The following is a 22,385-nucleotide window of genomic DNA, read 5'->3' on the forward strand; positions in this document are numbered from 1 at the left end:
AACTCAGCGTGTGTGTCAGCTCTGCGCATCTGATTGTAGAGGTTAAACGACTTGATCAGTTTAAGTGGCATTCGTAGGAAACAGAAACATGGATCACACAGGCATTTCATTTTTTCCTCTTGTGTGTGGATGAGTAAGCTTATAGGCGAGGAACCAGGGCAGAAAGAAGGGACTGAACCACCAAGCTATTGGGGAAACTGTGGGTCGTCCACTAACAAGGTCAGTGGTTTGATCCCTGGTTGACAGAGGAAGTGTCCTAAGTGTCCTTGAGCAAGATACTGAATTCCAAGTTGCCCCTTTTATCAGTGCCAGCAGTGTATAATAGAAAAAAGTATAAAAGTATGTGTGAGTGGGTGAATGCAACTTGCACTGTAAAGCTTAGAGTGGTCGATAAGACTGGAAAAGCACTAAGTAAATACAAGCCATTATTTGAGCCTTTCTATCCCTTTGTATTAGTTCAGGTCTAGCTGGCTTAGGATTAATTGTTATTTCCATTAAAGTGGTGAGCCATTACATCTATGTAAAGAGTAATTAAACAGGGCGTTTTATATGCAGTCACTAGATGGTGCTCTTTGCTTGAACTGCTTCATCTGATCTTGCTGCCTATGTGGCACCAGGTCAAACACTCGCTCGACTCATGTTCTTCAAATCTGTCAAATGAGAGCGATCTCAACCATAAGCTCTGCAGCCGCTGAGCTGAGTCAGAGTGAAGATTATTGCAGTGAAATAAAACGCCTCTACAGACCCATTTTAAAGAATTAAAGGCACTGGAACTGCTCTGGATGTAAATAAAACAAATTAAGAATAAGGCAACCTTCTATTTTGGAACCACTTGGTAAGAAAAAATCTTGGGTTACACTTTGGCTCTAACACAAACCCACATGTTGGTTAGAAAAACTGCTTTTAATGCACAAGCAAATCTGCTCTTCCTTCATGATGGGAAAAATAAAACTGTTCTGAATTCTTAAAAAAAGGGTTTTGACACTAATGTGAGAGGGATGTTACATTTGAAAACCAATAAATTATTTTGAATCAGGAAAAGGTTCAAACGCAAAGACCTCCTTGTAGCCGTGAAAGCCCCCAGATCCTTATCATGGAAACGGGACCCTCTTCAGTTCCGGATGAAAGCACATCAGCCTCACAGAGAGAGGTGTCAATTGGTTTCAACTGGAGAGAAGAAAAGGAGAAGGGGAGAGAGAGGGAGAGAGAGAGAGAGAGAGAGAGAGAGAGAGAGAGAGAGAGAGAGAGAGAGAGAGAGAGAGAGAGGGACGGGATAAAAGATGTTGGCCAGTTACCAAGTGGTGCAGGTGCCAGCCTAACAACAGGCCACATGAACGCAATGCACACTCTGGGGCCAGCGAGGTCCGGCCTGAGCAGGACCTGGAGACTCTGAGATAACAAACCTATCCTATAATGTCAAGCACACAGAGGGAAGGGAACACATGTCCGCGTGTGTGTGTATGTGCCACATTGTCTATTCATGCAGCAGGCGAATAGATCCTTTCATCATCCTTGTGAACATCAAGACACTTTGTGACTTTCAATTCTGTCAAATCTAACCTGAGCTCAAGTAAAGCCATAAACACACTCCATCATTGTTCCTAGAGGCCTTAACGATGATTCTCACTGTTAAATATCTTTTATATGTATCCCTTGTGCCAAATTTTCAATAAAAATATTGAGAAATAAACAAAAAAACAGTCTTCAATAAATCTTTTATTCTGAAAGACTTAAAAATCTGAAACTCATCCACCCATGCCTCATTAAACAAAAACTGTAATCTTAAAAAAGAAATCAGAAATGTCTCATGCTTCATTTGTCAGATAAATCAAATCATTTTAAATCCTTAATCATTTAAAGATTTTGATCTCAATGCATTCTTCTAGATTTGATGACCACTTAAAGCACTTTACAGTACAGATTTACCATCCACACATCAACTCATTCATACAGTGCATCTACGTGCAGCACTTTCTCCATCACACATCTCACTCACACTGCTGGCACAGCCTTCAGGGGTGATTTGGGGTTCAATTTCTGGAATGGAGGAGACTGGGATCAAACCTTTGACCTTGTGGTGTAATGGACGACCCGCTCTATCTCCTGGTCCGCAGCTGTCCCATGAAAGGAATCCCTATTCTGCAAAAATGAGTCAACTGTGGGCACAGTCGTTAGAATTACACACTGTAGTTATCCCGTTATCAGGTCGTGTGAGAACAATAGATGAATTATGGAAAATGTTGTATGTTGGCAGTCCACGTGTCTCTACAGGGCGGACACAGTGTCAGTGAATAACTACAGACCAAAGGTCACTCAGTTCATGTTGTCAGCTCTAACAGTGTTTTAGTAGCTGTGGACTTTAAAAAATAAAAGTATGAAGTTCAGATAAGTTCATGATTATGATTATAACACATTATCTTAATGAAACCAGACCACAGACCCTCACAGTCTCCTCTTCTTATTCAAGCTGTGGATATCCGGAATATTTCTGTTGTTCATTCACTTTAAATTCATCAGAATCTCACCTCTGTCAGTTTTCATGTTTCACTTCAACACTTTAGAGGTCAAGTTAATGTTCGTCTGTAAGAACACACTGATGGAATAAAGCGTTTAAACCAGCTACAGGGTCAATTACCATATTACAGCCGGGGGCAGAGCGCAGGAGGAACAAACTACAGCTCACAGGCCAGAGGAGAGTCAAGCTCCCTGCAGAGGATCACTCACAAACGGAAGTACAGTGCAGTTGAGTTTCTTTTCTCTTTCCTTTCTTTTATGTTTACCTTTTTTAATCCTTTCCCTTCCTGATCTTAAAAAAATAAATGGATACAATTAATACAGTTTAAATTGAATAATAATAACCAATATGTCAGTTAAATTAAGAAAGAGCATTAGTAAGCTAATGCAAATGACAAAGGGGTTTTAATAATGTTGTGATATTGGCCATAAAATAATGTTAGAGGTTAAAGGTTCTGCATGCATGAATTGGAAAAATAAATGGGTCAAATTAATCCAATAAATAGATAAAGTCTTTAAAAACTATCATAATAATAACAATAATAAATATTGCAAAATATTTTGTAATTTTGCTCCACCGATGTTTGATGTTAATGCATATTTTTCAACGAGATGTTTTTCATGTTAGGAATTAACTCATAATTACTTGCTGCAAGTCAAGTTTGCAATTTCTCCTCTTTCGCCTTTTACTCTTGGTCGGTCTTTTATTATGAAAGGCTGTACCGGACCCTGTGTAGTTACCCCTGGTTCCCTTGATGCGGAGCCCAACGTGGAGGAGGAGGAGGAGCAGGAGGAGGATGTGGGGACGCTGACATCTGCAAGCCAGAGGTTTGAAGCGGAGGACGAACCGCAGCCAGGCTGACGAGCAACGGCCTCAGAGACCTCAGACACAGGCCGAGACATGTAACTTCTACCGGAGGTAAAGTCTTTTGCTAACACGAACAAGCTAACGCCACCATTTTTAATGTCATTCACAGAGATGTGAGCTTTAGTCGCCTGCTCGCCGTGTTACTACGTCGCGCTTTAATGTCGAGGAGTCGCTCCGCGTTTCCAACTCTTCAGTTAACCGGTGCTTGACAGCGACGCTTATTTCCGCTCATGATGGAGGAAGAAGTCTGCAGCCGCTCGCGTGAAGTTCGAGACTTGTTGCGTTGATTCAAAGGATTCAAAGCGACGCTCATTGAGAGATCAGCTCAAGATGTCCCCCCCGTCTCCGCTGGACTCACTGTGATCTGATGGAGTTTGACAGATGAGGAGACCTGCTGCTGTGTGTTGTGTGGACACCACCCCCCCCCCCAAAAAAAGTTTTATGTCATCAGAGACAAAACGAGCCGTGCAGATGGATTCAAGGATTTTTATTTGTCACATGAACAGAGATAAAAGTTAAAAAGTGTCAATGACAAATTTATTCATGTAGCACTTTTAAAACAACTTGATTGACCCAAAGTTCTTTACAAAGTAAGAAAACAGCAATACCTCATCTATCATAGTACTAATGATAATAAATTCAAATCTACTGGGATGGTAACGCCCTCAACTAGAAAAGAAGGCCAAAGAGAAGAGATGCCTTTTTAACAAATGTAAATAAAGTGCAAGAAAAAGAAACGCCACATAAATACAAATATTAAAGTTATTCCCAGAATAGTACAAACAAGTGGCCCATACTGTTCACGAGCTGTGTGGGAAACACCCGTTTTTACTTGTGTTTTCATGTGAAGCCAAAGAAGACGAGAAGCATTCGGTTTTTTTTCATTTCAAGTCTCTATCCAACTTGTAAATGAAGCCTGGCAACACGGCCTGGCTCCTCCTAGGACTGGGCGATAAGGCCAAGTGTTATATCTAGATAAAAAGGTGAATTTCAGTCCATATTTATATATCTATCAGGATAAATGTCACATTATTACTCCTCTTTAGTTTTTAACTCTTAAACTTTTCTTTTAGAGCAGAGAATGACAAAGTTTTATAAATCTGAGAAAGAACATTGAAGCCAATATTTCGTTGTACCGCCTCACCATGTCTTCACATATTAGATTGCAATAATTATTTTTTCGAATGATTATTCTTCATATTGATCCTAGTGGCAAACTCAGTACATTTCTGAAACATAACATTTTAACAATCACTCGGAATTGTCAGATTTCTGGTAATGGATAGTTATACTTTTTAACTGACTCAGGAAGAACCCAGGACCCGAGTTATGTCATATACATCAGTGGTTTCACTTCATTAGAAACCAGTTGCCTCTCACATGAAACTGAAAATGCTAAAAAATGTCCCATCTCGTAATGTTGTATTGAATAAGTGATAACCAAATTAAATAGGTTCTTCCCCTGCCGCATCCTTCCACTAAATTTCAAGGGTAATCAGTTCATTTTTTCAATTTGTGTAATCTTGCTGACAAAAACAAACTGACCAACAAATTCTAATCGTCATAGAGCTGTTAGTGTTGTAGAAGAATGTCAGTGATTGTGTCTCTCCAGGTCTTTCACAATCTGAAAAGAATGGTGGACCCTCACTTTACTTTGAAGCTTGTGTAACCTGCTCCACTCTTACAGCTATTTGTCCTCCTCTCTTGACTGCCCGATGAGGAAATGAGCCATGTATTGTTGTACTCTTCATTCCAGTCTAACCATGGAGAGCAATGTTTTTCCTCCTGTGCCACCTCATTGCTGAGGATCAAGTGACGTCCAGCATCATCGTTAATCATGTCAGGCTGATGGGGTGATGCACGCACAGCAGATTGCTGCTCGGGACGCAAAAGCAAATCTTATCCCCTCGCCGTCTTTGCCCTCTTTTGTTATTTCGTTTGTTTCTCTCAGTTAAAAAAGTGAGACAGGATTTAAGCTGCATCTCAGGCCTCCCTGTCCCCTGCTGCTAGTTCCAAACGGCTTCCTAGTAAGGCTATCAGATTCAGAGACAGTGGAAGGTGTGATGCTAAACCAGTAAAAGGGTTTTTTGTCTCCAGGCGTCTCCATTTTGTAACCTCAGGACTCCCTTCAGTCTTCTGGCTAGAGCCCAGACTGGAGTGAAAGGGCTGTGCTGCTGCTGCTGCCTCTATTTTGAAGGACTTTCGGTGGAAATTGGGTTCCCTCTGACTTAGTACTACACATACATGGACTAAGCTTATGCACTCATGCTGTTTTCTGTTTTGTTATGTGTTCTCAGCAGCAAAATCAAAGTGTTCCCAGAATTAACCTTTTTTTTTTTTTTTTTTGCAGAAGAGGGAAATAACCATAATTGGGCTCTGATGTGAGGAAGTGGAAGGACTGCATGTGTCTGTGTGTGTGTCTGCCTGAGTCAGTGCTGCTGCTAGGCCTGTCTGGAACTAGTGTAAATGGCACTCTGCTCTAATATTTATGTGCCACAATTATGTGATTACATTCACTTCAGTGTCAATAAAGCAAAGTGCTCTGTTTTTACTGCGGCCCTCTTTCAAATTCTGACACGCTACGTCGATCGGTCATCCATGAATAACTAAATTGCTTACCATGTGTATCCACAAACCTTGGATAATCTTGTTTTAAGTCAAAAAGGGATCTGTCCTTGTGCAAATATTCCACAATGGTCTTTGGGTAATCTCTATTTTTGGTTCAGTGGAAAACAATAGAAATCCTAGAATAAGGAAGCCTTCAAAAGGGCCTGATTCCTAGTCTGAATCCAAACAAAAGGCTTCCTGAGACCTGACTCATTACTGTTTTTTTAACTACATGTTGGCTTTAATGTAGAGGAACTGTGCAAGAGCTGAGCTTGCTATACAACCATTGTGCTGCATTAATAAAAATGCATTTTGGCATTATATGTTTGGAAAGCTTGAACATGCCACATCAAGTTCGATTGTTCCACTATGTATTTTAGCTGTAGCTAAAACGAGTACTTCTAAGGGGGGGGGGGGGGGGGGGGCAGTTGTATGCAGGACTTGAGGCCTCTGACATGACCATGACATTTAAAAGTGTGCCACAGCCTGGCAGCACAGTCTGGGTGAAACTGCTCCTCATTGAAGAATCGCTGTGAAGCCATGTGACTAAAGCAGCGTGGTAATGAAGTTAAGGGTTAACACAGCTCTTCTCAGGAAATCACAGACTCAATTTATTCAGCACATTACTGCACTGAGAGCCATAATTTGGCCTCTTGCATCTATGCATTTTGAATGTAATAAGGATCTTAATGCAGCCCTGCATGCGATTATCGGTGTCGGTGTTGATTATTGCTGGCCTGGTCAAACTCGAGCTCTGTCCTCAGGGCACTTGAAAATGCAGGACTTGAGGCCTCTGACATGACCATGACATTTAAAAGTGTGCCACAGCCTGGCAGCACAGTCTGGGTGAAACTGCTCCTCATTGAAGAATCGCTGTGAAGCCATGTGACTAAAGCAGCGTGGTAATGAAGTTAAGGGTTAACACAGCTCTTCTCAGGAAATCACAGACTCAATTTATTCAGCACATTACTGCACTGAGAGCCATAATTTGGCCTCTTGCATCTATGCATTTTGAATGTAATAAGGATCTTAATGCAGCCCTGCATGCGATTATCGGTGTCGGTGTTGATTATTGCTGGCCTGGTCAAACTCGAGCTCTGTCCTCAGGGCACTTGAAAAAACAAGGTCCATTTCTAGTGCTAGCTAGTGTTGAGTTGGAAAATCTCATTGAAATGTGAATCAGGTTTAGTTGATGAAGCCTTGTTCTGATTGTAGGAGTTCATGCTTGTAGCGTTCCTTTTGTGATAGTTACTGGATTGGATTGGTTGAATCTACAGCAATAGCCAGCAGCCAGAGGCATCATGTTTCCAGGTTGTCCAACCATTCTGACCCTTTCTTGTGAACACAATATCTCAATTGAGCTTTTGAGGGATTTTCTTCAAATTTGGTACAAATGTTCAGTTAATCTCCAGGTGGAACTGATTCGATTTTGGTGGTCAAATGTCAAAGTTTAAGAGCCTCTTGCCCTCAGAAAACATATTCTTGTAAAGGGGAAATCTCATGAACAGCTCCAGGGAATCCTTTCAGATTTGATACAAACGATCACTTGGACACAAAGATGAACGGATTAGATATCTGTGGTCAAAGGTCACGTTAACCTCAAATAGATCTGGAAAAAATGAAACTGCACTGGTGGGTTTGCAGGACAGTCTAGTTTGTCTTGTAAGGCCTACACTTGTGTTTCCTTCTCTGCTGCATGTGTGTGAGATGGGATATAAAAAAAAATCATATTTTTGTCTAACCCACTGTCTTTTTTCTGTTCTCCAGAGGATTGTGTCCTGCAGGGCACCCTGACACTCCGCCAGTCACAGTGCCTCCCTGGGACTCTCCATCATGAGGGGGCGCTGCTCTCGAAAAATAGGTGTGCTGGCCAAGGCCGGCTTCCTGCTCTGGCTGCTGTGGCTGGGCTACATTTTGTTGGCACGCTCCTCTTTCCCCTCCCCCTCTTTCGAAGAAGAGGAGGACGAGGAACACGAACTTGTGGCACGAGAGCTCGATTTTGATGAGAGCAGGAATGATGGGCAGCTGGTTAGGCCTCTCTACATTAAGCCGGCACCCGACAGCAATGCGCCGGGGGAGTGGGGCCGGGCCACACACCTCACCCTCAGTGCTGAAGAAAAAAAACAGGAGCAGGACTCTGTTGAGAGCTACGCTATCAATATCTTCGTCAGTGACAAGATTTCCCTCCATAGGCATATCCAGGACCAAAGGATGAGTGAGTGAGTAGAAGGGAAACTGGATCCTAAAAATAAATAACCACCTGATGACTAAAATTGTTTTTCAGCACATCAGTTTTTTTTTTGCTTGCTGTTTTCTTTGAGGCTTCAGCCAAAACATATATGCATCTCTGGCCCCGAACGCTGCATGGAGCTGATAGCTGGGCTGCAGCTGTGTCGAGGATAAATGACTCAATAGAGATTAAGTTGAGCTCTTTACTGGAATCAGTTTTCCACTGACAGTTCGAAACAAAGATGAAGGCTCATGATGCATTGCAGGGCTTATGCATTGCAGGGCTTACTGAAGCTGGTGTAAGCAGCTCTGTGCCTGAACAGATTTATTTCCACCCAGAGTCATTGCCTGTGATGAGACACAGAGTATGATGTCTTTTTTATTAGTAGTTCTTCATCTCTCTCTCTCTCTCCCTCCTAATGAAACCCAGATGTGGTTTCCATCAGCGCGGTGAGAACCATCATTTGTGTGTGTAACGACCATGTGTTTGTTTTATGCGCTCTGGAGTGTAACAGGGAAGCACAGATTTCTCTTTAAGCACTGGATTTATGATCACATCCATGTATAAACTTTAGGAAGACATTAAGCAAGCCATGTTAAAATGTTTCAAATTGACTTAAAATACTGACACAAAATAAATGGATGACAAATGAATCTGGTGCTTTACCAAGGTTAAACTTGAGGAAAATATATTTTTCAGCAACACGGCTGCACATTCAGAGATAGACCGATAAGACACTTTGATGTTGTCACTGCACTGAGGAATCTGCCTGGAAGGTGGAAAGTCAAACCCTGTGCTTATCCAAAGATAGCGTAAACATCAGGCTGCAGCATAATGGAATTATAGTAATCTGTGAAGTTAAAACAATCATTCCTCCATGCAGACTACCACTCACTGTGTGACGGAGCATGATGGGTCTTTGCAGTTTTCCCTTTACCTGTTGGACGCTCGTTTGAAGTTAGACTGTGTCACAGAGGTGTCACCACTCTGTCCCATTTCGAAGGCTCGTCCAATTGCGTCTGAAAATGCGACCTTTCAAACACAAGCAGCAATGGCTCCAACAGGTGGATCCTTCTCAGGCCAACCTATCCTAGGTTTATACCTTTAAATAGAAGTGTTGGGATTCAAGTGAACTGAACAGCTAATGGTACACATGTTAAAATAATAAAGGGCATTTAAACATTCTGATCGTGTCCAACTGCAGCTCTGTTGCTCGGTGACAGCGGCAAGCGCTGGGCAAGCTGGTGACTCAGATCAGAAATGATCACAGAAATCCTCCTTAGACCAAACTGTCTCATTTCGGTTCGGACTTTAAAATTCAAAAAATTAACTAAATTGGGACCCAGCTGTGGTTAGGAGCACGTCAGCAGGCGTCACTGAACTCATGTCCTTCGATGTCTTTGTGCTCACATCGTTATGCAGGTGAATGACACAAGACACAGTGGTGCGCTGTGCTGCAGATCTTACCCGGTGTTCTGAAACATGTTTTTCTAGTTATACACATGCAGCTGTGATATGAGTGGCTTTCATCCAACATAGCAACTCGCAGTGAGTCATTACGGGCTGTTCTACATGATGTTAGGTTTGTCGGTTACAGCCTTCACAGACATTAGTATTTGGATGTGGAAGCATCTTCCTGTTGTCAGGCTGACCCAAGTGCTCTGTTTGGCTTTATACCTAGCAACAATGTAAGCAAATGTGTGTGCGTGCGCTCACTTCATAATAACATCAGTTTCTTCTCTAGAGCAGCTTTTTGTGGTAGATTCACTGTGGACTGCTTCTCTCCACCATGAAATGCTGTAAACACAAGAGCTGTTAACAGAAATAAAAATGGCTTGTTTGATTGGTTGTGACGAATTGCGGGGCATTGCGTATTTGTTGTGCTCCCAACAAACTTCCAACTGTGTCATAGTTGTGGTGTTAGCCTTTGGCTACAAAACATCCAGAAGTCATTCAGCTTGTGCCAGTGTTCACACGCTGACAGTGTTGTACACACTGATTCACAAAAACACAGCTTATGGAAAAGAAGAAAAAAAGTTAGCTCTCTCCTTTCCTCACTTTGTTCTCATTCCATCAAATCATTACTTTCCAATTTTTCCAGTTTGAATTTTCCCCTTTGCATCTGTTCTGCTCTTTTTTTCGGTTTGCCAAAGTTTCTGTCGTCGTTCCCAGAGCACTGCTGTGGTATGTTGCTCATTGGTGCGATACCCTCCCTACCCCCATCCATATTTCTGTGGCTCTTTATTGTTTTAATGACTGCCATCTGGATTAAAACCAGACACCTCCTCTCGCCTCAGTAGTTGCTTTTTCCGGCCATATGCACAAATAATCTTTGCCTGGCTTTGAGTCTTTTCTGTGAGCTATATTTGTAGTTTTCTTTGTTTTTGGCACTTTTTTTTATTTATAAATCTGTACCCTACATGTGTACTTTTTCTAATGCAAACCCTGTCTCTCCCTCCTCTGAACCCCACCCACACAAACAGATGCCGAACTAAGAAGTTTGACTACCGTCGCTTGCCCACCACCTCTGTGATCATCGCCTTCTACAACGAGGCCTGGTCCACCCTGCTGAGGACGATCCACAGCGTGCTGGAGACCACACCCGCCATTCTGTTGAAAGAGATCATACTCATCGATGACTACAGTGACCGAGGTTTGACACTCAGCAAAAATAAATAAACCATTGTGTTATATACTCGGTTAAAAGCAAACCTGACGGAAGAGGGAACAAACTCAAAAGCTCAGAAACAAAAGAGAACTTGGCCTAGTTTAAGAAAGAAACCAAACCTCAGACTTTGTGGCTTTGACAGCGTACAGAGGGACAAGTTAAGCAGGACTCTGCTATAAATAGAAAAATTAAATCTATCTATGGAGCAGCTAATTGGTAGTGCCCCTCAATGTAGTCTGGGAAAACATCCCAAGAAACTAGTTAGGATACATTCCCTTAATTATTAGATAAAGTGATGAGTAACAGCACGTAGTGGGCACAATTGGCTTTTTTAAAATTTATTTAAAGGTCATCAAAATACATGGATGTTAGAAGAAAGAAAAAAGGTTAACAATCATTATTAAAAATAAGTAATTATAAGCCAAACAATAATACCTTGCTTGTCTCACTGTGTGTGTGTTTGTGTGCCTGTCTATCTATAGTTAGTAGTTGAGTTGTTGGTTGATCTTTGTTTCCTTTTAGCTGTTTTTATTGTTTTTTTTATTGTCTCTTTGTACCACGGAGAGGAGTTGCACTTAAGTGTCATTTTACAGCTGTTCAATGACAATAAACGCTTGAATTGATATATTTATTACAAAAGTTTGACCTTTGGAACAGTAAATGTGACAAGTTTCGACTATAGGTCCACTCACTCACTCACTCACTAGCTCTTTGTAAACTTTCATTTGCATCCTATCAGCAAATGGGACGTCATGTTATTTTTGTTAACACAGAGATTGATATGATTTTGTCTCAGAAAGTGGATATAGAAGTTGCTCAATGTCCGTCCATCTAAATGGAACTAGTGTTCAGTCCCAGCTTGTCTAGTCTGTGTGTGTATCAGAGACATTACACCATAACGATGACTTCAGTGAGCGCTGAAATGCCATGACATAATTTCCTCTCCTCTCACAAGTTTGACCAAATGGAATGTTAGAAATGCCACTCCAGAACCAGAAGGGTTGCATGAGACAGACAGTGACTGGAGGACAGACAGCATTCTCATGTTTCCAAGCTTTTTGAACAGGGTCTGGCATACCAAGCCTCCTTTTGACCTCTGTCGTCCTTTAGCCCATGAAAGGTGTGTTACTGTGGCTCATCTGATATTGGGGTTTAGGTAACAATGAAATGAATCCATTCATCAGTAAAGGTTTTAGTGTGAGTAAATGATTAAACCTGCATTAATCTTTTTACTGGCACTGAATCAAATCCCTCAACTCACATTTTCTGAAACCACAGAAACATTAACTTGACACAATAGCCTCTGAGCCTGAGCTCAGATTTACATTTTTTTTGTTTTCACTTCCTCCTTACATTCAACAACCTACCTGACTGTTGAAACACACCTGACATACCTACCTTATGCATTCCATGCCTGTCTGCATGCTTTGTTTCAATTGGACGTGTTAGTGTCCATCGAAGAGCATGTGAGAGCTTACTTAACAGTGCTGTGTTAAGAGATTTAAATAATCGTGTCTGCTCGATTTGAAATCAATTTATTTGGGTGTTTTTCTGCCCTCTAGTGGCTAAACATAATTTAAAGCAGCTTTAAAGTTAGACGTAGGAAGAGGAAATAACAAAGCCTAATGTTACAAATTATGATATTGTGTGTTTTTGTGGGTTTTTTTTTTATGTTAAATAGGATACCTGAAATCCAAACTAGCTGAGTACATCAGTGATCTTAACCGCGTGCGGCTCATACGGACCAACAAAAGAGAAGGGCTGGTCCGGGCACGTCTCATCGGCGCCACCTACGCCACGGGTGATGTACTGACATTTCTCGATTGCCATTGTGAGTGCGTCCCTGGCTGGATTGAGCCTCTCCTGGAAAGGTGGGTTGACCAGATCCGTCAGAACACAACAAACACCAGGAAAGCGAGACTAAAAAGACTATATCAGAGTTTTGAGTTTGAGTCTGTTCTCTCTGTGCTGTGTTAAGAATCGGCGAGAATGCCAGCACCATTGTGTGCCCTGTGATCGACACCATTGACTGGAACACATTTGAGTTCTACATGCAAACAGACGAGCCAATGATCGGAGGATTTGACTGGAGACTCACCTTTCAGTGGCACTCGGTCCCTGAAGTGGAACGCAAGAGGCGCAACTCTCGCATTGACCCCATCAGGTGATGGTTTGATACTTCAGACAGTTTCGTACACACTTTTAGAAGATTTTGGCCTTTAATTTCCTTAAATTTCTTCCAGATCCCCAACAATGGCAGGTGGATTATTCGCCGTGAGCAAGGCTTACTTTGAGTACCTGGGCACATATGACATGGGCATGGAGGTGTGGGGAGGAGAAAACCTGGAGCTCTCCTTCAGAGTGAGTTCAGTTTTCCATCAGTGAGGCTGTGAGGACATGTAGTAATTTAGACCAGAGTGTGGTTTTTTAAGATGTTGGGAAAGAGTGACTAATCTAACCAAAAATCTACCAAAACCTCTTACAGACAGACCATCAGTTCACTCTGCTTTTTCTTTTTTTTACTGTAGTCTGAAAAGAAAACAGAAAGATCGACAGATTTGTTTTTTTGGCAACTCATTGCCAAAGGGAATCTTTATTTCTTAGTGTATGACCCTGATCCTTTGTTGCGTCCAGCTAACAAGCTCACGGTCAGTGGGTAGATGATGTGAGAGAGACACGTGTCAGATCTCAGTCGGCCATGGCATCTGAAACGGCACCCTCATATTGGCTGATCTCTTGTTGAGATGTTGGTGTTTCTTTTCACTAGTTAGTGTCAATCAAATTGGCACAGATTATAGTCCATGTGTGAGTTTGCAGCAAGAGCATGCATCAGAATGGTGGGTCGTGGTTTATAGTGTATGTGGCTGCAGTGTGAAGGCGGATGGGCTGTTCCCCCAGGGGGTTTGTGGACATAAGAATGCCTCTCACTGGGACTTTTACATGAATAATTGATGTTTATTGAATTTGGTTTGAAGTCTGTTTTGTTGGCGAGTGAAATGACTAAATTAAGATGGAAGCGACTGTCATGGTAATGGCTGTGGATATATGACAATGATTTTGCACTGTGTTACTGGAACGCAGTTCAGCCAACTGTTAAGAAATACCTTTTTAACAAGCTTTCATTATTGAAGGGGCTTGCTTGCTTATTTTTGTTTTTCCAAGGTGGAAGAACAAGTAATTACAAAATGCAAATTGATGCCATAAATCAGCCGTATTCAGTTGAAGTTGTATGACTCACTACAGAAAGAGAGGGATTTTCATGGTGAGATTGAAGGTAAACCCCAGATGGCTTTGTCTGTCATTAATAGAGGATTTCTAACACAGCATCAGTCAACACAAATATTATCATTTTATTCTGATTAAGGTTTGTAATCTCCTTTAAGGAAGGATTTATGCTTGTATAGGTCCAAACTAAAATATGAGTATTTGCACGAGGACAGATCCCCAGACGGACTTACATCTAATAACTTTGTTTGTCTATTAGAAAAAGTAACTTTTGGCAACTTACAAGTGATCTTCTGGTTTATTTGCAGGTAAGTCAATGATTGTAGTTGAATGATGGATAATCCCATGCAGTAAAGTGAGTAAGTGCCTAAATTCAGCACTTCAACAAGTGGTGAATAATTGACAAGTTAGCAGGTTAATGATAAAGATATTGATGCAGCTAATGGTCCTCTATCATAGTGTTTGTATATATGTGCGTGTGTATGTATATGTGTGTATATATATATATATATATATATATATATAGAGAGAGAGAGAGAGAGAGAGAGAGAGAGATATTTATATATAATGGGCAGGAATATTATTAAAAACATCTAATTCCTGTTCATATCATGTGTTTTATTCCCTCAGGTGTGGCAGTGTGGGGGCAGCCTGGAGATTCACCCGTGCTCTCATGTGGGACATGTTTTCCCCAAAAAGGCCCCTTATGCTCGGCCCAACTTCCTCCAGAATACTGTGCGAGCTGCAGAGGTTTGGATGGACTCTTATAAACAACACTTCTACAACAGGAATCCACCAGCTAGAAAGGTAGGACACCATCATCACCTGAACCATGTTTCTAAACATTTTGCTGGTTGGGTTGTTGGTCTTAGAATTGTACATTCACCAGCACTGAGCTCTGTCTCAGTTGTCAGATGCAGGGTTTTCATTCAAGTGGCGCTAAACTTAAGCCTTTCAGAAATGCACTGATATCCGCGCATTTGGGAACGCAAATGTCAAAGTCAGCTGCTGTGGACATTTTATGTAACTTTTTCCCACCAGTCCCAGAAAATCACTGACATTTCTAACACGTGATGGACGCAAAACGGCAAATACAAATGTCTTAGGATAAAGAGGAGGTGTCATAGACATAGAAGGACGAGACGTCAAATTGGAAAGGCAACAAGATTCGAGAGCTTTTGATGATAAGGGCCGACACCGGTGTTGATGCTCTAAACAAAAGCACATGGCTGCATTTTTCATATGTGAAATGCAAATTCAAGGAAATGTGCGGACCCAATTTTACAGAGTTCATGTCTAAAAAATAGCTTTACTCTGCCTCTTAAATGTTTTTCATCCAACTGGTTTCTAACCAAAGCCTTAGAGTGATGCAATATTCCTCCAAGCAGTCACATTTTAAAAAGCTGCAAAGAGAAACTCACCTTTTGATGTTAGATGTTTCATATGACACGATTCACCTGTCAGCATATGATTAAACTCTGCCTCCTGGGTCGGGTGTATGTGTGAGTTTGTGTGTGGTGTGTGTGTCCTTCCTATCGGGTTCTGAGTATTTGAGCATCATCAAATATTCATGTATCTCAGTTTCACCTATCTGAATAAAAACTACATTATTAATGTCAGGGATCTTTGATCAAACAATAAATTACTTGGTCAGGGGGAGATTGAACACAGCACTGCCAGACAACATCACCAGCTCCTAATCTATGAGTCTGCTGTCAGAATATGTGACTGCAGAGCTACAGAGAGAATTATTGATTTGGTTTTGTACATAATTATTTTTCATTCAGTGCAGCTAGTTACATATATTGATTTGATATTTTACAGTGTTCAAACGTACCATTTTTATATCCTGGATTTGGAGAATTTCTCTGCATTAAGGTCTTAGCTTACCAAGTCTGTATTTTTAGTCTGAAATTGACCATCATTAAAGGTTTGAGACAGGTTCGATTCCTTTTTTTCGCATATGTCAAAGACATTGTCAGAGAGTTGTTTGAGCTTTTCAGGATCATTTGGTCCAAATAAATTTGTCTCGGTGCTTGTCACCTTTCAGACGGGACCTCTGACATCCTGAAATAGACTTGGAGGCGATCGGGATCATTTTGAAAGACAGAATAGAATAGAATAATAAAATGGATCGGACTAATTGGGTAAGGTAAGGTTTCTGCTTATGGAGAGTTTTTATTGGATGATGGATTTGAGTTTCCGAAGACCTTTACGCTGATTTAGAAAGACTGGCTGGAGCATGTGTGGGACTGAAACAATAGTAAATGCACTTATTCACACAATTGTCACTCATTCATCCTATTTACTCACTAATGGCAACGCCATCAGGGCCAGTTAGGGCCTTAATGTCTTGCCCAAGGAAACTTAAACAAGTGGAACCTGTTCTATCTGCAGAGCCATAGTCGCTCGTAATCTCTTAGATCCTGTGTGTATGTCGTACCCTCAGGCAGTGCAAAGGTTTAAGGTGTGTGATGGTTCTGGACTTTGATTCGCTCGAGGAGGAGTTCTCCACCTCAGCAAACACAGCTATCTAAAATATAAAAGTATGCACAATAGGTGTGACCAATCCAAACCAGCCAGTTGTACTTACTGGAAGTTTCACAGTTGTGGTATCATATGTATGGGATTTGGCTGTCATATCCAGGATGTAAATATTTGCTTTCATGGTTTGTCTATTCTGTTGCAGTACAACTGATCTTTAATGATAAGAATATCAAACAAAATAATGAGTGTGTAATGAACGAAGTGGAGACTGATGGTGATGAAGTGATGTTGTCGGGTCACTGAGGTGTGTTCGTTTCCACTCACGTCTCAGGAAGGATAACTCATAAATTGTGCTCCTTTTACAGGAAAACTACGGGGACATCTCAGGGCGGCTGCTGCTGAGGGGGAGGCTGAAGTGCAATAGTTTCGACTGGTACCTGAAGAACATCTACCCTGACCTACATGTGCCCGAGGACAGGGAGGGCTGGCACGGGGCTGTGAGTGTCTGCTGTGCACATTTTTTTTTATGAACAAACTGCAGAATCAGTGTTTAATAGTTCTGATCTTAGATCTTTCGCTGATTTGTACCCAAATTTTAAAGTCACAAAAAAACATACAGCCCTTGGGACATTTTCAGGAGAATTTCTGGACTTCAGCTCAAGTGAAAGCAGCTGAAGAAGTAGCATTGAAGCTTTGTGTTTCTTCCTTCCTATTCCATCTATTTTGAGTCTAACACCTGGTGTAAGGTGTGGGGATGATGTGGGGAAATCCTGTTGATAGTAAGAAGGCTTGGCAAAGACAAACAAAGGCTTTAAATCCCAGTTTGGACGGAGCTTAAGACCATTACAATTCAAACACCTGGTGGAATATGTCATCCACCACAATGTATGAACAAGATAAAATCCCCAAAAGAATTATTAGGACAGAATGGGAGAAGAAAATCCCCCATCATCCCATGTTGCCATACTGACAGCTGTGTGAACATTTACAGCATGAACACAATGACATAACTTGAGAATATAGCTTTCTTTAAAAGTAGAAATGAAAGCAGGACATTGCTCATCAATATCATATTGATTTCTTAATAGACGTGTGTTGATGTGGAAAATAACCAAACAACAGCGTGTCGGGGTGTTTCTTGTCATTTAATCAGACGGCTTAATCTATCTGCGTCAGTGTGCTGCTCTGTGTGTGACCTCACAGTCCGACCTGCCTGTTAAGAATAAAACCAACCGAGAGCGACATCATCCTGCAATCAATAAAATACAGCATTAAAATTTGTATTGCTATTTCTTGCTCTGCTGTTACCAGGTGCGTAGCTCAGGGATAACCTCTGAGTGTCTGGACTACAACGCTCCAGAACACAGTCCCACAGGGGCCCACCTCTCTCTGTTCGGCTGCCACGGCCAGGGAGGCAACCAGGTACGTTGAGCATTTCACACCTCGTTTGTTCTGTCTTCGTCCATCTCTCTCGTTCACATATTCTCTCTTGTCACAGTCTCGCAACCTCTCCCTGCCTTGTGGGAGATGTAATTTAAAATGTCAGCGATTTCTGATAACCCCTAAAACGAGCTGCCACAGTTGATTCACACGAGAAAAATTCTCTCTGCTGATACGAGCAGCCTGACTTGAATGCGATGAAGGGGAAATACAAAGATTGGTAGTGCATCCACATATACAGGGTTTCCAAATGGTTTTAGACCGTCTAAAATTTGGTAATCTGGATTTTAGGCTTTAAAAGGTATGTTAGGTGGATACCTACTGTCTCTGCCTGTAGTTTATAAGATAACAATGTGTTTCTGGGGTTATTCTCTGCTAGGCTACCGCAACTGATCGTTAGTTAAGTGGTTTACGGAGATAAGATAATGACCTCATGGGAAAAGGTTAGAGAATTTCATAATGTTACATTCATGTACAGGTGTGGTTTCTCCATCAAGGTGGCTGTTTGCATCTGAAGTTGTAAAAGACACATATGACATTTAGGTAAATTATCGTGTAAATATCTGACTCAAACAATTTGAAAAGTTCCCTTATGGGATTTCAAAGTTTCTGTACATATCTTTCATACTAGATATTACATTTAATTCATTGTTAAATTTAACGTCTTGAAACCTGCAGAAACCGACCAAAATATCATGCAGTGGAATCACTGGTACTCTAATTGAACGCCTGCCAGCTGCAGTGATGGATGGTTTAGCAGGCAGCAGATTCATTGTCTGTGATGATGTATATTTAATGTTGGAGTCAGGCAATAGGCAGAGCTTCTTTCTGAGAATCCCCGACCTGCTTGATATCTCTGATTACCGAACTGATGCAGCGCATCATGTGTCCCCAGCCACAAAAAAGCACCATGTGTGACTGAAAATCAATGTTTGAATGGCTCCCAAATTGAAACACAAACCTGAGGGCCCTTCACTGCCTCCCTCCTGCTCTCTCTTCCCTGGCCCACATAAGAACCCGCGTTCCGTTTTAAAAGATACATGAGGCTCGCAAGCTGAATGAATGGCACAGCCGCGGGTAAATACGTTTCAAGCCAGACACAGGGGCCTCAAGTGAGTCTTTTATTAGAAACAACCATTAAGGGCCCCAATGCACCTAAAAGATGTATGAGATGTGAAGAGAAGGATGGGGAAGTATGAAGATTGATTACCTGACCCTCCGTTTAATGGCTAGCCCAGGGATTGTTGCATCCTTTGTCCCAGTGGACCAGCGTGTTGAAATGACACTAGAGGAGGGGAGGGGTTGGGTTCGTGTTCACGTCTGCTCGATTGAGTGTGCCAAGACCCCGTCTTTACTGATGAGATCCCTCCGCACGAACACAGACACGCCACGTAACGATGTCCGAGCCAGGACCTGATCCCAGAGTAAGAGAAAAACATCCTGTAATCCCAGAGAAAAACAAAAACATGCCAACCTGCACAATTGTTCTCGTCGGAATGTTTTCAGAATAAAGAGAGATTAAGGTAGAGAGAAAGAGAGATAGTGGAATGAGGGCAGAACATTGTTTTCATCTCTTTGTCACCACAGCTTTTCCAGTTGGGTTGTTTTTCTTAAGAAATGTCCAATTACAATAAAATCCAGAGCAGATACATAACCAGGTCTTTCTTCTTCTCCAGTACTTTGAATACACATCTCAGAAGGAGATCCGCTTCAACTCGGTGACAGAGCTGTGTGCCGAAGTGCTCGATGGACAGACCTCCATCGGGATGAGGCACTGTCCTCATGATGGGGAGCTCAAGCCTCCCAGCATCACCTGGGAGTTCCGAGACGTAAGTTGTGCACACGTTTAAGCCGATTTCAGACATGAACTCCGAAGAATGTCCAAAGAGTTTGTCTTTCCCATATGAACAACGCAGCAGTAAGAGATTCTCCACTCAACACAGAAATCTCCAGAGTTCAGTGCATGTCTGAAAGCAGCTTTACACACACAAAGACGCCGTCTCTCACTCATCCGATAGAACTCATTTGACACACATTTCCACCTCTCACCCTAACAGGACGGGACCATCTACCACCCTCATTCCAACATGTGCATGACAACCTACCGCACGCCAGAGGGCCGCGGAGACACCCAGATGAAGAGCTGCAACCCAGCAGACAAGAGCCAGCAATGGAAGTTTGAGTGGTAGACAGAGACAGGGTAGCAGGAAACCTCAAGTGACCTTCTTTGACCATAGTGCAATTACTACAGTGGACGTTTTCTCCGCTGCTCCCAGCTCTCCAGGTCTGCTCGCCATTTGAATGGCGATAATGAGCTAATGCAGGGCAGTGAAAAGTCACTTTAAGCCAATGATTTCACCCGATTCACAGCTTTTATACCCGTGTGAATGACCGAACAGGTGCAGATTGTGATGGAGCGAAGAAGAATGTCAAGGTGAGGTTTTTTTGGTCTTTTTAAGGAGGCCAGCAGAACGTGACCTAAACTTTTGAGTAGCTTTCATTAAAGTGCCTCTGCAACCAAAGTGGAATCCAGCGCACACTTAAAAGTGTCGTTATCGCCTTGTTTGCAACAACTTGAAAGGAGTGAAACTGGTTCAACTGTCCAGCACATGAAGACGTGCCTTCCAGAAAATTCCAGACAAAAGTGTTCCCTTGAAAACTAGATGCAAAATCGTGCTGCACTACTAATCGTGCAGTGAATTATTGTTAAATCCTCATGCTTGTTTCTTAAGAAGCCAAGTTAAGAAACAGCCAATTAAAAGATGAGCTGCTCCAAAAAGAAAAAGGAGAAGTCTTGCCAGGAATGTAAGGTCAGCGGCAGCGTTACATGTTCCATCATGTGAGAGGGAAACAGCGAGGGAGTGTTGTGGTCATACTACACTGCTCCTCAATTCCATCTCTCGCCTGTGGAGCCAGTTTCATGCAAGGATGCTGCCTGAACAAGACTTGAAGCGTTCATTAAGCAATTTGCACAAAGCATAATTTGCCCCTGAGGGCTCAGCTAGTTGACCGGAATGTTGTTAGTCTATTCTTCCCTGTTGTGTAAAATGAAGACGACCCTCTGAACTCGTCTGTCAATGTGCCTTAGAGAGGTTGTCATCCTATTAGAAGAACTTGTCCGTGCCGAAACGAAACGTGCCAGTGGGTGTCAAATGAATTCTGAGCATTTTGAATGCTTAAAATCTGAAACGTCACTGGCCTGATGCACTTGATGCCTTAAAAGGAAGGACCTGTTTAATTTAATCTTTTAACTTGGTGGTTTTGTTTGGACTCCTGTGTGTAAACTGTACTTGAAATGTCACCAGAAACCTTCCTGTTTTGTGTTTTTTGTTTTTTTTTAATGAAGATCTCAACAGTGTTTTCACTGGGATGTACTGACAAAGAGATGAGGCGTAGCTGTTTGTTGACATTCTGGTTGAATTGCAGCTGTATCTGTTGACGATAGCTTATCGCCGAGCAACATTTTGGTCCCTGTTGAATTCATTAATACAAGTTATTCAGACCAGTCAATGGAAACAGTGGGTAAACATGTAAGATGGCTGTTGTCTTGTGTGGCCTTTGTAAATAATGTTTGAAATAAGGGACCGGGGTGGGGGGTGGGGGGGGGGTGCTGTGGTAAAGCGCCTCTAAAACTACTGATGATGCAAAAACAATGATGATTACTTGATACCAGGGGGAGGGGGAATGGATTGGGTGGATGATTCAAATGAGATTAAAGCTGTGGGGGTGGTTTAAAGAATAAAAAAACTAACCAGAAATATCCAGTTGTCGTGTTTTTACTGTCGTCTCTTCGCACACAGAATGTTATAGTTCCTCTGGGAGAAAGAAATCAACAGGTAGTTCAAAAATAAACATCTAAGCTGCGTTTATCGAGCCAACTTGAAATAGATTTCTTCATTTACTGAGGCCTGCAGCATGTTCTACTACAGCTTTGATCCTCACTCCCCTCTGCATTTAAACATGGATTTACAGCATTCACAGTTATTTGTCGCCATCTACTGGCGGGAAGGCAAATAACACTGAGGACACTAGGTGTTGCACTGGAAGGTCATGAAATTTAAAAGTTAATTAACTTTTATTCGAGGAAATCAATCGAATAAATTCTACTAATCAAACACAACTATCCAGTCAAGTTGGACTAACATGTCTTACTCTAATCTTTATCTTTTCCTAATCCTTTTTTCATTCTGTTCTTCTTACCTGTATTTATTATTTACTTGGGCTGCTGTAATACCTGAATTTCCCTCACAGAGATCAATACAGGATTGTATTGTCAGAATTTACAGCGTCGCTTCGAAGAGCATTTCAAAACAAAAGAAGTAAGTCTAGGATCAGTTGTTAATATG

General features: G+C 41.8%; 1 protein-coding gene across 1 annotated transcript; it reads left to right on the top strand.

The window, feature by feature from the left end:
- The first annotated feature begins 3,280 nt into the window (after positions 1–3,280).
- poc1bl (POC1 centriolar protein homolog B (Chlamydomonas), like) lies at positions 3,281–21,797 on the top strand. The gene is made up of 11 exons (XM_020090865.2): positions 3,281–3,433; positions 7,757–8,208; positions 10,703–10,872; positions 12,569–12,758; positions 12,866–13,051; positions 13,131–13,248; positions 14,743–14,919; positions 16,965–17,096; positions 17,911–18,021; positions 19,716–19,868; positions 20,097–21,797. The coding sequence occupies exons 2-11, from the start codon at positions 7,823–7,825 to the stop codon at positions 20,226–20,228; spliced, it is 1,755 nt and encodes a 584-aa protein (XP_019946424.1). The 5' UTR covers positions 3,281–3,433; positions 7,757–7,822; the 3' UTR covers positions 20,229–21,797.
- Positions 21,798–22,385: the final 588 nt, after the last annotated feature.

The sequence above is a fragment of the Paralichthys olivaceus genome, chromosome 20 (genome assembly GCF_024713975.1).
Source record: "Paralichthys olivaceus isolate ysfri-2021 chromosome 20, ASM2471397v2, whole genome shotgun sequence".
Lineage (NCBI taxonomy): Eukaryota > Metazoa > Chordata > Actinopteri > Pleuronectiformes > Paralichthyidae > Paralichthys > Paralichthys olivaceus.

Bases quoted from the DNA above. Each gene is read 5' to 3' on its own strand.
- poc1bl (XM_020090865.2), top strand. From the start codon at position 7,823: ATGAGGGGGCGCTGCTCTCGAAAAATAGGTGTGCTGGCCAAGGCCGGC. The intron at 18,022-19,715 runs GTACGTTGAGCA...CTTCTTCTCCAG, and splicing joins ACGGCCAGGGAGGCAACCAG to TACTTTGAATACACATCTCA. The intron at 19,869-20,096 runs GTAAGTTGTGCA...TCACCCTAACAG, and splicing joins TCACCTGGGAGTTCCGAGAC to GACGGGACCATCTACCACCC.